Genomic DNA, 13,901 nt, shown 5'->3' with positions numbered 1-13,901 from the left:
GCCCGATATGGGGCTTAATCCCACAACCCTGGGATCATAACCTGAGCCAAAATCAGGAGTTGGATGTTCAACCAACTGAGCCATCAAGGCTCCCCAAAGACATTCTTTTTCTTAACATTTGGGAGAATTTTGAATATGATCAGGGTATTAGATGATATTAAGATACTCTTATTTATTTTGTTAGGTAAGAATACCACTGTGATTACACAAGAGAATGCTGCTGTTATCGTTATTATTATTTGAGATGTATACCAAAATGACATTGTAGAATTTGCTTTAAAGCAATAAAAAAACAAAAAAACCCCAAAACAAACAAACAACCCAACAAACAATCTAGCCTTCTGTCCTCTCAAAAAGGGAAGGGAGGATTGATAAAACAGTCTGGGAAAATGGTGATAGTTACTGAAGCTAGGTGATGGGTACGCGGGGGTTTCACTGTACTCCTTATTTTTGTGCATTTTGAGAATTTTCATACTAAAATGTTTTTGAAAGGAGAGAAAGCAGCAGTATGGAGAGAAAGAGAAAAAGAGAAAGAAGGAACTAGACATGGGAACTACAGAGAAAAGGTTTGGAAAATTGCTTTGCTTTGTTTATAATAAACCCAGTGACTCATAAAGAAGATGAATTCCCATTTCAGGTAGGCGCTACACTGATGCAAGGAATTCTAATACTATTTCTTTTATTAGAATAAATAATCCATAATAGAAAATGTAAAAAGAAAACATTTAAAACTTTGTTAGTCAAAGCAAGCCGAGCCAACCCCATATATGAGATAACAAGATTATTTTCATACCCTGGTTTCATAAAAACCCTGCCAAAATGGATCTGAGCATGAAGATCAATGTCCAGCACCTGCTTGAGATAGTCCTGCAAATATGAAAAATAATCACTTTACTTTCAAACATTCTAATATCAGACTTTCAAAACTTCAAATGAAAATAAAATGAATTTATAAGATTGAAATGAAAAGAAACACCTTATTTTAGTGAATCTGATTTACTTAAGACAAATATTCCTTCATCTCTTCATTCTTGTCATTCATTTATTCTTCAATATTGAGTACCTGGTATATGCTGAGTACTAATCTGGGTACAGGGGGATATGGGCTTAAGCAAAAGAGACAATGTCCTTGCTTTCATAAAAAATACATTCTAGTACAATTAGATAATAAACCAAATAACCACATTAGCATATAAATCATTACTTGATAGGTTACTGTTTTTCTTTTAATATAGAATTTTATGTCTGAGAAAGGATGTTAGCAAATAAGAAGCTTAAGAAGTTGTGCTGGGGCAGGGAAACCACATGTATGTATACTATATTATTTTACTTAATGGACTTAAAATAATGCACACATTCCTTGAGGAAAGACTTGGACATTTGCCCACAGACTGCCAAATCTAAGTAAGTCAACTAAAATAAAAAATAGGGAGGGAGCTCTGAAACAGAGTAAAGGGAGTTTAATTGTTCCAAATGTATATTCTGCCAACAAAAACACAACCAGCTTAAAGTTACAACCAATCCACAGTGGTTTGACAAAACCTGACCTTTGAAAATGAAAGGCAACACTGCCATGCGGTTGGTTTTGTAGACATAAAGAAAACAAACTGCAGTCTTTAAAATTTCTCAACCTCTAGCTCTATTGCTGAGTTTCCTATTCATTAATCTAAGAGTAAGTCTAGTCACTTACTAAAATTTAAATATTGTACAAGCTCAGGATACTTTATTTTAAAAATCTGTTCCCTTCTATCTCCACAGCCTCAGCCAACATCACCTCACCTGGATTACTGAAATATGTCTCCTTGGCAATAGTCTTGCCCTCCTCCAATTCATTCCCCCCACAGTAGTAAGAGAGATCTGAAAACAAATCTGATCAAGTCACCATATAATACTTCAAAACTTTCTGGTTTCCAGGAAAGAGTCTCATCTTTTTAATATCATATCTATGATTCTTGTATCTTCTAGCCCCCTTTTATCAATCATTGCTCTCATCAGGCAATCCTCCTCCCATCCAACCCCATTCGTCAATCTCTCTCTCTCTCTCCAGTTTGAAACTTTCTTGCCTCCATTCTTTGAAAATGTTCTTACTTCTGTCTAGAAGACTCTTTCTTTCTACCTTCCTCTCTCCACAGCTTATCTCAGTTTCACTTATCTTCTCAGCCTCCCCTTCATTCCCAAGGCTAGATTTGGACAAAAGATTGTTTATGTTTATTTTGAGGCTATGTTGTTACATACAAATTTAGAATTATTATATTTTTCTGATGAACTGATCCATTTAAATATATGAAATGTCCCTCCCAATAATCTACAATCCTGCTTACCTTAATTTTCTCTGATATTAATACAGCCACACCAGCTATCTTTTATTGCATTTTATAATCTTTTCTTTCAATTTGCTGTATCTTTCAATTTAAGGTGGGCCCTTTATTACCATGATACAATTTATTGTCTTTTCATAATCCAGGATGACAATTTTTAATCGGAGGATCTAGTCCATTTACATTTAATACAATTTCTGCTACATTTGGGTTTAAGACTATCACCCTACTATTTGTTAGTTCTGTTTTTATTTCATCTTTTCTTCTTTTGAATTCACCATTTTTTTTGTTATTTTAATTTCTTTCTCTTCAATTAGCTTGTTAGTTACTAGTTTTTTTATTATTATTTTAGTGGTTATTTTAATTTTTTTTAATGTTTATTCATTTTTGAGAGACAGAGTGCAAGCAGGGGAGGGGCAGACAGAGAGGGAGGGAGACACAATCCAAAGCAGGCTCCAGGCTCTGAGCTGTCAGCACAGCCTGATGAGGGGCTCGAAGTCACAAACCATAAGATAATGACCTAAGCCAAAGTTGGATGCTTAATTGACTGACCCACCCAGGCGTCCCCTATTTTAGTGGTTATTTTAGAGATTATAATATGCATCCTTGACTTATTATAGTATACTATAATTTGATATTTTTATTACTTCCCAGACAATGCATGAGACTTAAAATATGCTAACTACATTTATTCCTCTCTGCTTTTGGTGCTACGATGTACCATATGTTCTATATAAATATTTAGTATATATAATATTTAGTATGTATATATTTAGTGTATGTATGTGTGTATATATATAACTATTATATATATTTCTATATATTAATACAAACATATACTCTACATTTATGATTTAATATATAATATTTATATACAAACCAATTTTAACTTCATAAGACATTATTATTTTATACAATCATTAGTCATTTACATTTACCCACATATTAACACTTCTTTTTGTTCTTTAGTCCTTTCTGCATTTCCACACCTACACAATATTTCTGACTAAAAAATTCCAGTCTTTGCTAAGGCTGGTATATTTCCTATTTGTCCTTATTCCTAGAGCACTTCAAAGGTTTAAACTAAGAGCCTGAGATATTTGCCAGGGCCCCTCCCCACTGCAGGCCCTGAACTGCTAAGACTGCTAAAATTCTGTTTATTTTCTTAGCTTCTTATCTACTCTGTTATGGTTGGCTTCTTGGCCTCTTCTACCATTACACCTCCCCCCATCCCTCTGGCTTAGGAATTAGTAAATGCTTTGAGGAAAAATGTGGCAGAGAATTCTAGTGTTACTTCTCTGTCCTTTACTTTTCTCTGAGATCTTGGTGCCTTAAATCCTGGATACCTCGGTTGTTCTCTTCAGACACCTGCTTTTTCTTCTCTTTTTTTTTATTTAAAAAATTTTAAAAATCTATATAGCTTTTATAGTTGTTCTTGGTGGGAAGCTTGGTCCAAATAAGCCACTGTATTATAGTAGGAGCATAAATCTCCAGACCTTATGTGCTGTTATAACACTATGTCCTTCTGATATCACACACATGTTATACTGCAATTGCCTGGTAATTGGTATATATCCTTTACTGGACTATACAGTTTGTAAGCATAGAAACCTTGTGTATATATCACAAACCCCTAGTGACTAGCACATGCCTTTCATTCACTCATTTCTTAGTTTGACAAATATTTTTGAGTGCCTGTTATACATCAGGGATTCTATATGTGCTAGAGATTTAATGGTGAAGAAGAATAAACAGGACACAAAGATGTTCTGTTGTGTTTTACTGGTGAAGACAGACTAAAATAAGTAAAGCAACAAATAAAATAATTATAAAGTGTGGTATATGCTATGAAAGAAATAAACAGGTACTAGGATAGAGAATAATTGGGTGGGGTAGCAGATAAGGAAAGGCCATTTTAAAAGAGGTGGTGAGGATGAGAAGGATTCAGCCATATGAAGGATTCAGCCATACTTCCAGGCAGAGGGAAGTACATACTAAAGCTTCTAAAGCAGTAAAGAATGTGCCTAGAACTAAAAAGACAATGAGTAGGAAAGAGGCATAAGATGAGGTTGGAGAGACAGGCAGAAGCTATACCTGTAGGCTTTAAAGGTTATGATACAGAGTTTTAGAAAGCAGATATGCTCATTACATATTTGCTAAATGAATGGAAGTATTTTATTTTTCTTGAAAACAAAAAACCTCTCTGTTGTTAAAAATGTCCCTTTTCATTCTTTGTGAATATGAAGGAATGCTTAATCTTGCTGTGACAGAGGGAAAGCTTGTACCAGACATAGCCATAAAGGCTGAGAATCATCATTGTTTTTAAGTTTTTGTCTACCTATAGAAGCAGCAAGGATCTCTGTATGATATTCTGAAAGCTGGAGTCAGATAGGAAGAAGAAAAATGAATGGATGAAGAAGGAAGGCCTTTTCCACAACTCAGGTAAGAACAAACAACATTAGACAAGTTGCAAAAGACTTTAAAATGGGCAACAAAGATTATTGGATGTCCAGTGTAGCACAAACTTCTGGCTTATTTGTGTGTTTCATCATCTTTGAGCTATTTTACAAAAATTAAGCTTTAGAAATGGATTATTCAGCTATAAAAAGAATGAAATCTTGTCATTTGCAACAACATGAATGGAGCTAGACAGTATAATGCTAAGCAAAATAAGTCAGAGAAAGACAAATAACATATGATTTCACTCATATGTGGAATTTAAGAAGCAAAACAAAAAACAAAGGGGGAAAATGGGAGGGATTGAGTGGGGGAGAGAGAGAGAGGGATGGAGGGAGGGAGGGAGACAGAGAGAGACAGAGAGAGACAGAGAGAGAGAGAGAGAGAGAGAGAGAGAGAGAGACTCTTAATTATAGAGACAAAACTGATGGTTCCCAGAGGGGAGGAGGAGGGAATGGGTGAAATAGGTGATAGGGATTAAGGAGTGCACTTATGATGAGCACAGGATGATGTACGGAAATGATGAATTACTACATTGTACACCTGAAACTAATACAACACTCTGTGTTAACTTACTGGAATTAAACTGAAATCTCGAGAAAATTTAAGCTGTAGAAAACTGATGATAAACAAGATTATTATTCATCTGAGTCTGAATGTGATGGAGGTGTTGGAAGGGGCAATCCAAGAGCCTCTCATCCCCAACCCTCCAGTTTTAGCAGGATCTAGAGAGAAGAGCCCCCATCTTAGGGCCACAGTAAAGTTTGCTTTACCAGGAGGAAGAAGAAAAACATACCAAAACAATTATATTGTCTCTTAAATTAAAAGGTGCTCTGTTCTGATGGACTTAGATAAATAACTGCTTATATAAATAGAATATTCCTAAAATTATCAGGCTAGAAGAAAATTTAACATATTTTAAATCAGCTACATTAAAAGGTATTCTTATAATTTTAAGAATCAAAGATCACAAGTTAAGGTAAATCTTTAGCAAATGAGATAAGTTTTAGTTATTAAGAAAACCCACCAATGTTCTTTTTCTTATTTATCAGTGTTAAGTATAATTAGGCAAATATTTTTTATTTTGCTTGGGTTTGTTTTTCCTAAACTTACATAGGTTTATTCATCAAATAAGCTAATGCTATTCCTATATATTTTAAGAATGTGAAAAATGTAATATTGGGTACAATATAATTGACTCTTTATCCTGACAAACTTTAAATTTCAATAGTAATTATGTTTGTAGTATGTCAGCTTGAAAATAATTTTCAAGATCTTTAAGTAACTTAAAATCTTATTGAACTGATATTAAATTAATCAATGAATAATCATCAGAACACCCGGATGATTTCTAAGTAAGACATAATCCTGGGTCATTGATAACTAAGCATAATTTAAGTTAATATACAGGTCTTCCTTCACTCAGGATGGAGTTACCTCCTGAACCTGCTGTAAGTTGAAAATATCATAAGTTGAAAATACATTTAATAAAGCTAACCCACCGAACATGACAGCTTAGCCTAAGCTACCTTAAGTGTGCTCGGAACATTTACATTACAGAACCCTTCTGTAAAGCCTGTTTCATAATACAGTGCTGAATATCTTATGTCATTTATTGAATACTATACTGAAAGTGAAAAAGAGGATGGTTGTGTGGGTACAGGATGGTTGTAAGTTTATCAGTTGTTTACCCTTGGGACTGTGGCTGACTGTGAGCTGCGACTTGCTGTGGCTGCCCAGAATCACGACAGAGTATTGCCCTGCATATCGCTAGGCTGGGAAAAGATCAAAATTCAGAATTTGAAGTCTGGTTTCTACTAATGTGCATCACTCTTGCACCATTGTAAAGTTGAAAATTCATTAAGTTGAACTACCATAAGTTGGGTACCATCCACACTTTTGTTTGAAAGTTAATATACTTTGTTTCTTACTTTTATATGCTAGGGAGAAGCTATATTTTTAGGTCATGTTAATTAATATGTTTGTTCATCTGTGCTACATCAGGAAAGTACAGAAAGGATGCATGTGGCTGTAGAAAGTTATATTCTGTGTGTTTATGAACTTTGCTAGTCTTCTCAAATGCCTACATATGATTTCTCAATTATCTAGTTTTCACTGTGAAAGATAAAATTAGTTATTTCCTTAAACATTTTGATGAAATATGGGTGGTTATAATTATGCTAGTAACATTAATGACAGAGAAGTATAACGATGTGTGTTCTTTTGTTTTTCAAGGAAAAAAGAATATTTTTTTTTAAAGTCCAGCCAGCCCTCAAAATATTTGATCTCAGGACACTTTACACGCTCTTAAATTAAAATTTATATGGATCCCTAGAGCTTTTGTTTATGTAGGTTATGCCTATTGATAGTTACTGTATTAGAAACTAAAACTAAAATATTAAAAAAAATGTTGGCTCATTTGGAAACAGCAATGATAAGGTCATGTTGTGTTTATATAAGTAACTTATTTTTTATGCATTGTTCTATAATTTTGACAATTCTTTTAACATTTGGCTTAATAGAAGTCAGTTGGATCCTCTTACTTGTTTCTGTGTTGAGTCTGATGAGATATTACACAATATACAGCCACTGGAAAAACTCACTGTACATTTATGAGAGAAAGAGAATAAAAAATTCAGATAAAGTCTTAGGAATAGTTCTGACCTTGCAGACCCACTTAAAGGGTCAAGGGACCCTTGTTCTTTGTTCTAAAGTAAAGTGGCGGTTTGTTGCAAAATACAAAATAACATAATAAAGGGCAAAACTTTGAAAGACACTTTTATTTGCCTTGGTTTATAATACCTGTGTCTGAAATGAAGCTGAGAACTATTTTAAAATTTTAGCAAGTTCATTCAAGTTTGATGAGCTTATTTCTTTAGTTTAGTGATTAATGTTTTCCCCATGAAACTAAAGGTTGTTCTTTTTGTGTAATCTTCCTTTTGTGCTATGTTTATTTTGCCTTTTTTTAAAAGAAATAAAAAATAAAAAATGAAGTTTCCTCATTTATGAATGAGCTAAGATTTTTTACGATCATGCTACTTTCTATGCTTATTTCCAAATATTTTATTGTTGCTTTGAAAAATTAGGCAACTAGTATTGTTTCTCAGGTATTCATGATCCTATCTTAAAAGTTTTTTTTTAATGTTTATTTATTTTTGAGAGAGAGATAGAGACAGAGAGTGATTTGGGGGGGGGGGTGTGGAGCAGAGAGAGAGACACAGAATCCAAAGCAGGCTCAAGGCTTTGAGCTGTCAGCATAGACCCTGCCGCAGGGCTTGAACTCACGAACCATGAGATTATGACCTGAGCCAAAGTTGAACACTTAATCAACTGAGCCACCCAGGCGTCCCTCATGATCCTATCTTAATTGAGGACTCAATTCTTTTTTGACAGCTCTTTTGATTTTGCCTTCTAAAGATCAGATCTAAATTTAGTAAAAGGTAAAAATTTCAGAATATCTTTTACGTCTAAAACTGTCTTTGAAATTTCCTAGAGGGTCCCTAGAAAATCACAAAGATTTCTTCTTTCATCTTATAAAAAGATATGTTAGAAAGATTTAGGTTTCTTCGATATGTTACCATTGTAAGAGGTTCATGGGTAGGGAGTTGCTGTCATATCTGAGAAGACATGCTCAGTGTGCCCAAGGTTAGATCCATATATGTGGAAGTTCATATAAATAGTTTAGAAATTGTGTAGAGATTTGGCAATGCCTTACTGCCCATATATGTTTGCATTCTCAGCGGGAACACATAAAAACTTTTATGAAATAGTTACATACTGTATCTCAATGGAGAATTTTACTTATCTTCTATTCTGAAATTATTAGTTACAGCAACAAATTAAGTACAGCCATAAAGTGTCTGTCATCTTTGGAAAGTTTCTGTTTTACTCTAATGCTTGCTTAAAGGCTCTGCTTTTTTTGTACCCACAACAAAGATTCAGAGCACTAGGGAAAAGGACCATGGATAGGTAATTTGAACTACTGACACTTCAAAGAATAGTCTCTTGGGTACAGGCACCTGAGGTGATACAGCTGAGATAACTTTTATATAGTACCAGTAGACTCTGTCAGGAGTCCCAGGACTCTTTAGAATAGAAGCAGATGGCTTCATGAAAGCGGACTGCTAACCCAAATATAGCAGAACAAGAATGACACAGGACTGAAATAAACAATAAGTGAAATTTTATTGTATTTATTTGTTTGGAATACTGATTAATTTTAATAGTCTATTGCTGTATGGCTCTAGATTTGCAAAACAAAGTCAAGAAGGCCTATATGGTTAATGAACACTTTTGCTGTTAAATAATCAGGGCAAGCCTTTGAGACCAGCCTTTTTTGGTGATCAATAATGATCTTTATGATTATTTTGATCATATGAGATAGGAGGGAGACACTGTCAGGAAAAAATTAAGAGACTTTCAAATAGACAAAAAAAAAAATTACTGGGTGTCCAGTGTAGTGTATCCTCCTTGGTTATCTGTGCCTTTCATTGTCTTTGAGCTATTTTATAATCCTGTAGGTTGTGAAAAATTTATAGAAATGTAATCATTCTTTTAAAAATGTTTATTTATTTTGAGTGAGAGAGAAAGAGACAGCAAGTATGGGGGAGAGGCAGAAAGTGAGGGAAAGAGAATCCCAAGCAGGCTCTGTGCTGACAGTGTGGAGCCTGACACAGGCTCAATCTCATGAACTGTGAGATCATGATGTGAGCCAAAACCAAGAGTTGGAGGCTTAACTGACTGTATAGTACTCTGCATAGTAATGCATATAATTCTTTAGTTTTCATAGCAAAAAGCAGATACTATGTACTTGAAATTGTCAGTATTTTACAAAAGTAAACACTTGGGGGCAGAGGGAGGTGGAAATAGGAAAAGATTTTGAGGGAAGCAACTGTGGAAGAGCCATTTTTTCTTGGCTGAGAAGAGGATTGAGGTCTGTGGGTCTCACAAGCATTAGGAGCTCCTTCCCCTTGCCCTAAGGCTCCCAGCCTCCCCATCATCCCGGTGTATCTAGCAAGTCCCAAAGGAGCAAATAACTGAGACCTAATGGCACTAGAGAGATGCTCTAGGTGTATCCGGTGCAGACTGGTGACCACATGTGTCTTCCCGATCTGCTGTTGGCCTCTTAAGCCCTTTACAGTTTCTTGGCATAATCCTTGGAGTGGGTGAGTTCCATAATGGCTTCAAAAAATTTCTTGCCTGTTCTGTAGCATAGGTGCTCATAGTAGGATTTAAGTTGAATCAAGTAAATAAATTTCTTGCATACCTGAGTTTCTGCACACAAGATTCATGCTTGTTACATAATGCTTTTTGGATCCTTCCTTGACCTCCCTGCCTTTTCAGCGACTGGTTTTCAGGCTTAGCCCTTGGGCTGAAGCAGATGTTCTGTTTCTTATGCTTTTCTTTCCTCCTGCCACTGAGTACAACTGAAATTCTTTTTTGTCAACTAGAAAGTTGGCAGGAGTCTGCAGAACTTAGGCTTTATGTCTTTCTTCCCAGTTCCTTTTTTGTCTCATTCCCACTCAAGGAAGAAGAAAGGACAATTATTAGCTCCCATGGAATACTACGGGATGCCTAGTTCCTAAAATCTCCTCCCTAGTAAACTAAAGGTTTAGTGTAAGTATTTTACCATACAGATAGTAAAATAAATAAAACCAATGTGCTTTACTATATTGCTTCTTTATTTTTAAGTCCCTAGGAAAAATCACATATTTGTGAGCACTAATAAAGAAGGTTAAGGTTGAGAAGTGTTCTGTCCTTACCAGAGTTGAGTCACAGTTGCCAAACCTATGTATGTTATAAGCTAGTTGCTTTCAGAAATATTGGAGAAGACAAACTTCAGGTTTGTCAAACAGGTATTGTTCTATAATTAAGCTCATTTGCAACCAAGATAAATTATACATGAAATACTCCCTGGAAACAAATTTAACATTAAGTACTCTTTTAAAAAATTTTTGTTTTTAATGTTTATTCATTTTTGAAAGAAAAAGAGAGAGCACAAGCAGGGCTGGGGCAGAAAGAGAGAGAGGGACACAGAATGCAAAGTAGGCTCCAAGCTCTGAGCTGTCAGCACAGAGCACGATGCGGGGCTCTACCTCACAAACCATGAGACCATGACCTGCCAAAGTTGGACACTTAACCGACTGAGACACCCAGGTGCCCTAACATTAAGTACTCTTAACTTCAGGGTTTGCTCTTGTGTTACCACAGGGAGTTTGATGGTAATGAAAACAGACAGGCTGAAAATTATTTCTTATAGCTCTATGACAATGCAGACTTCAGCCCTGGCCTTTGTGATCTCAAAAGAGGTCTGCAGCAATTTGCTCCACCTGGGGCTAAGGACTTCTGTGAGATGCTAAGACTAACCTAGTCATCTGTCTGCTATAAGGAGAATACCTACCCACAATTCAACACTTTCATTCTTGGATGTAATCTGAGATGGTTGTCTTAGACTGAGATCCTCTATTTTTCTTCTATGGTTTTTGGCCACTTAAGGGCTGTTTGTAAACACTCTAAAACTAGTTGTGAATGAAAGGTAGACATTCTCTACTCACACAACTGAATTCTGCTAAAGAGTAAGGTTATACATTTAGGCAGTTTTATAGCTAGAGAGGGCAGAGACCAAGAACAATCATATATATAAGATCTAGCCAAAAATTAATTATGCTCTTGGAAAATCTGAATTTTAGTAAAAACTGCCATTCTGACAATATTCTTATAATTTTTCAGTTTAGTCATTAATATGAAAAAATAAAAGATGGAAAGGGATTATAGGTCAGTAAAAACATTTTGTGTTCTGAAATATTTTTGAGCCAAGACATCAGGTTGGTTACTGTAGTAAAGTATATTTTGCTTTTATAACATTATTCAGTAGTCCCAATAATCATCATGAACCAACACATTTCATTAAGATATATAAATTTAATGATACTGGGACACTGGAATTAGGATTTTTAAAAGACTAAGCATATATTTTATGCAAATATACTTAGTCTTATAAAATCCTATATATGCTTATATATATATGTTTGCATTTTATTTCCTTCATTTATTATGATTATGAACCTTATTATTTGTCAAAAGGGGCAATGGAATGCCTAATTCTGTCTTTCTTCCCTCTGGGAAGCTAAGGGTTATCAGGTTTGGAATATGTGGCAGGGGAGGACAGGATCTTGGAGCTTTATCTTGGGGTTAAATATCATGTATAAAGGAAGTCCTAATGTTATAGCAAAGTTGAGCAAGCAAAGAAACAGAAATCTACAGGGGAACATTGGAACCATTTTTGCATGCTGTGGGATTCTCCAAGTTGCTCCTGATCTACCCATACTGCATCCCTTTTAGAATGCCCAGAAATTTCTGAAGCCCTAGGGATTTCCAGATTTGTGCAGGTCTGGTTATGGGTAACAGATATGTACCAGACTTTAGTTAATAAACCATATGCAAGGACATTACAGCAGATAAATTTTCATGAATCCCATTTTTTCATACCTTTTCCCCCATGGATACACCCCCTGATGTGATGATGACATCAGCACGACTGATACCCTCATTCAAGGCATTGAGTAAGTCATCTGGGCTGGAAAGAAATAAAGACAAATAAGTTAATCATAAGGACAAGATTTTACATATGAGTGCCAACTTAAAACTAAACCACTTTATTCACTGGGTAGGCATTAACATAGGTATAGCATTATACTATGTATGAAGTGGCAATCAAAAAGGTCTCTGTCCAATAGGAGCCTAAGTCTTACTGCAGAGAAAGGACATCATAAGTGCAGAAATAGTGGCTACTGATAATTTCACAGGACTTTTTGTTCTAACAAGGAAGAGACATTGAGGTGTTGGTAGGCTGTCTAACCATCTCAGTTTGCCTAGGATAATCCCAGATTTAGTACTGAAAGTCACATGTCCTAGGAAATCCCAGGCAAATCAGGACAGTGCGTGACCCTAGATATTGGAGAGGTCACACAAGACTCTTTAGAGAGGATATGACTTAAGTTAGTTAGACCTTGAGAAATGGGCTGGATGTTTACAGGTGGAAGGAATGAGAAAAGGCTTTATAAAAAAGAATATCAGCCTGCAATGCAGCCTCACTGGGGATTAATATGGAGAAAATAAACTGTCTAGAACAGTCATGTAAGTCTATTTTCCATTTGAGTCTGAAAGCAGGAAAGACCAGGGTCTCAGCTCAGACAATTGGGCAGGAGGATTTCCCTCTTACTCAGTCTTTCTTCTATTCAGGTCTTCAGTTGATTGGATGAGACCTAGCAACATCAGAAAGGGCAACCTGCCTTAGTTACTGATTCAAATGTTGGTCTCACCCAGAAACACCCTCACAGGCACACCTAGAATAATGTTTGGCCAAATGTCTGGGCACCTGATGGCCCTGTCAAGTTGACATATCAAATAAACCATCAGAGTCAGACTATGAAGGGCCTGTTGACCACGAGAAATTTACCTTTATCCTCTGCACAATGGAACATCTTTAACATATTAAATAGGACAATGACATAAGCAGGTTTGAGATTTAGAAACTGAATTCTGTAGGAGTCTGGGGGAACTAGCATGGGCAAGGGCAGTCAGGAGGCTTCTGCAGTGATCAGGACATGGGGTGTCAGCTTGGGGAGCAGGTTGTGATGGAGACTGAGAGAAATGATATACTCCAGAGATATTTAGAACTTAGTATTGGATACGGGAGAGGGGGAAGAAGGAGAGGTCAGGGCTGAACCCAAGTTTCTAGCCTTGACAACTACAAGGAAGGGAAGGGAAGGGAAGGGAAGGGAAGGGAAGGGAAGGGAAGGGAAGGATGTAGAATGACTGGGATAGGATAGTATTTTGGAGGGCCCTTAAACTCAAGAATTGGGACTTCATCTAACAAGAAAAGGGTGGTGGTGGGGGGTTCCCTAGAAATATGAAGAGGCAGTAGGTATTTATTGGGGAAAAAAGGGTAGGAGAAAAAACTAGGAAGGCAGAGACTGTATGAAATATTCTGAGAGGGTAAAAGGACAGGATGAACATCAGGAATTGAAACTAGGCAGATTCCTGATAGTCAACTGAAAAGACAAATATACAGGACCATTGCTTGCACAGGTCAAAGGCCTGGGAAGAAGAGGCGGAGCAAAATCA

The 13,901-nt window shown here is 36.0% G+C and overlaps 1 protein-coding gene across 6 annotated transcripts in view; it reads right to left on the bottom strand.

Annotated features, from left to right (window-relative positions):
• The window catches only part of GPHN (gephyrin), a 623,769-nt gene that overhangs the window by 21,079 nt on the left and 588,789 nt on the right, over positions 1–13,901 (bottom strand). For all 6 annotated transcript variants that reach the window (XM_047863515.1, XM_047863519.1, XM_047863517.1 and 3 more), the window contains 2 exons: positions 12,264–12,351; positions 794–867 (listed from right to left, as the gene is read on the bottom strand). In XM_047863515.1, the coding sequence (XP_047719471.1) occupies positions 794–867; positions 12,264–12,351 (162 nt within the window). The remainder of the gene's footprint in view (positions 1–793; positions 868–12,263; positions 12,352–13,901) is intronic.

This window comes from Prionailurus viverrinus, chromosome B3, assembly GCF_022837055.1.
Source record: "Prionailurus viverrinus isolate Anna chromosome B3, UM_Priviv_1.0, whole genome shotgun sequence".
In the NCBI taxonomy this organism is placed as follows: domain Eukaryota; kingdom Metazoa; phylum Chordata; class Mammalia; order Carnivora; family Felidae; genus Prionailurus; species Prionailurus viverrinus.
The sequence above is the reverse complement of the archived record's forward strand: the minus strand, read 5'-3'. Positions and strand labels throughout refer to the sequence as shown.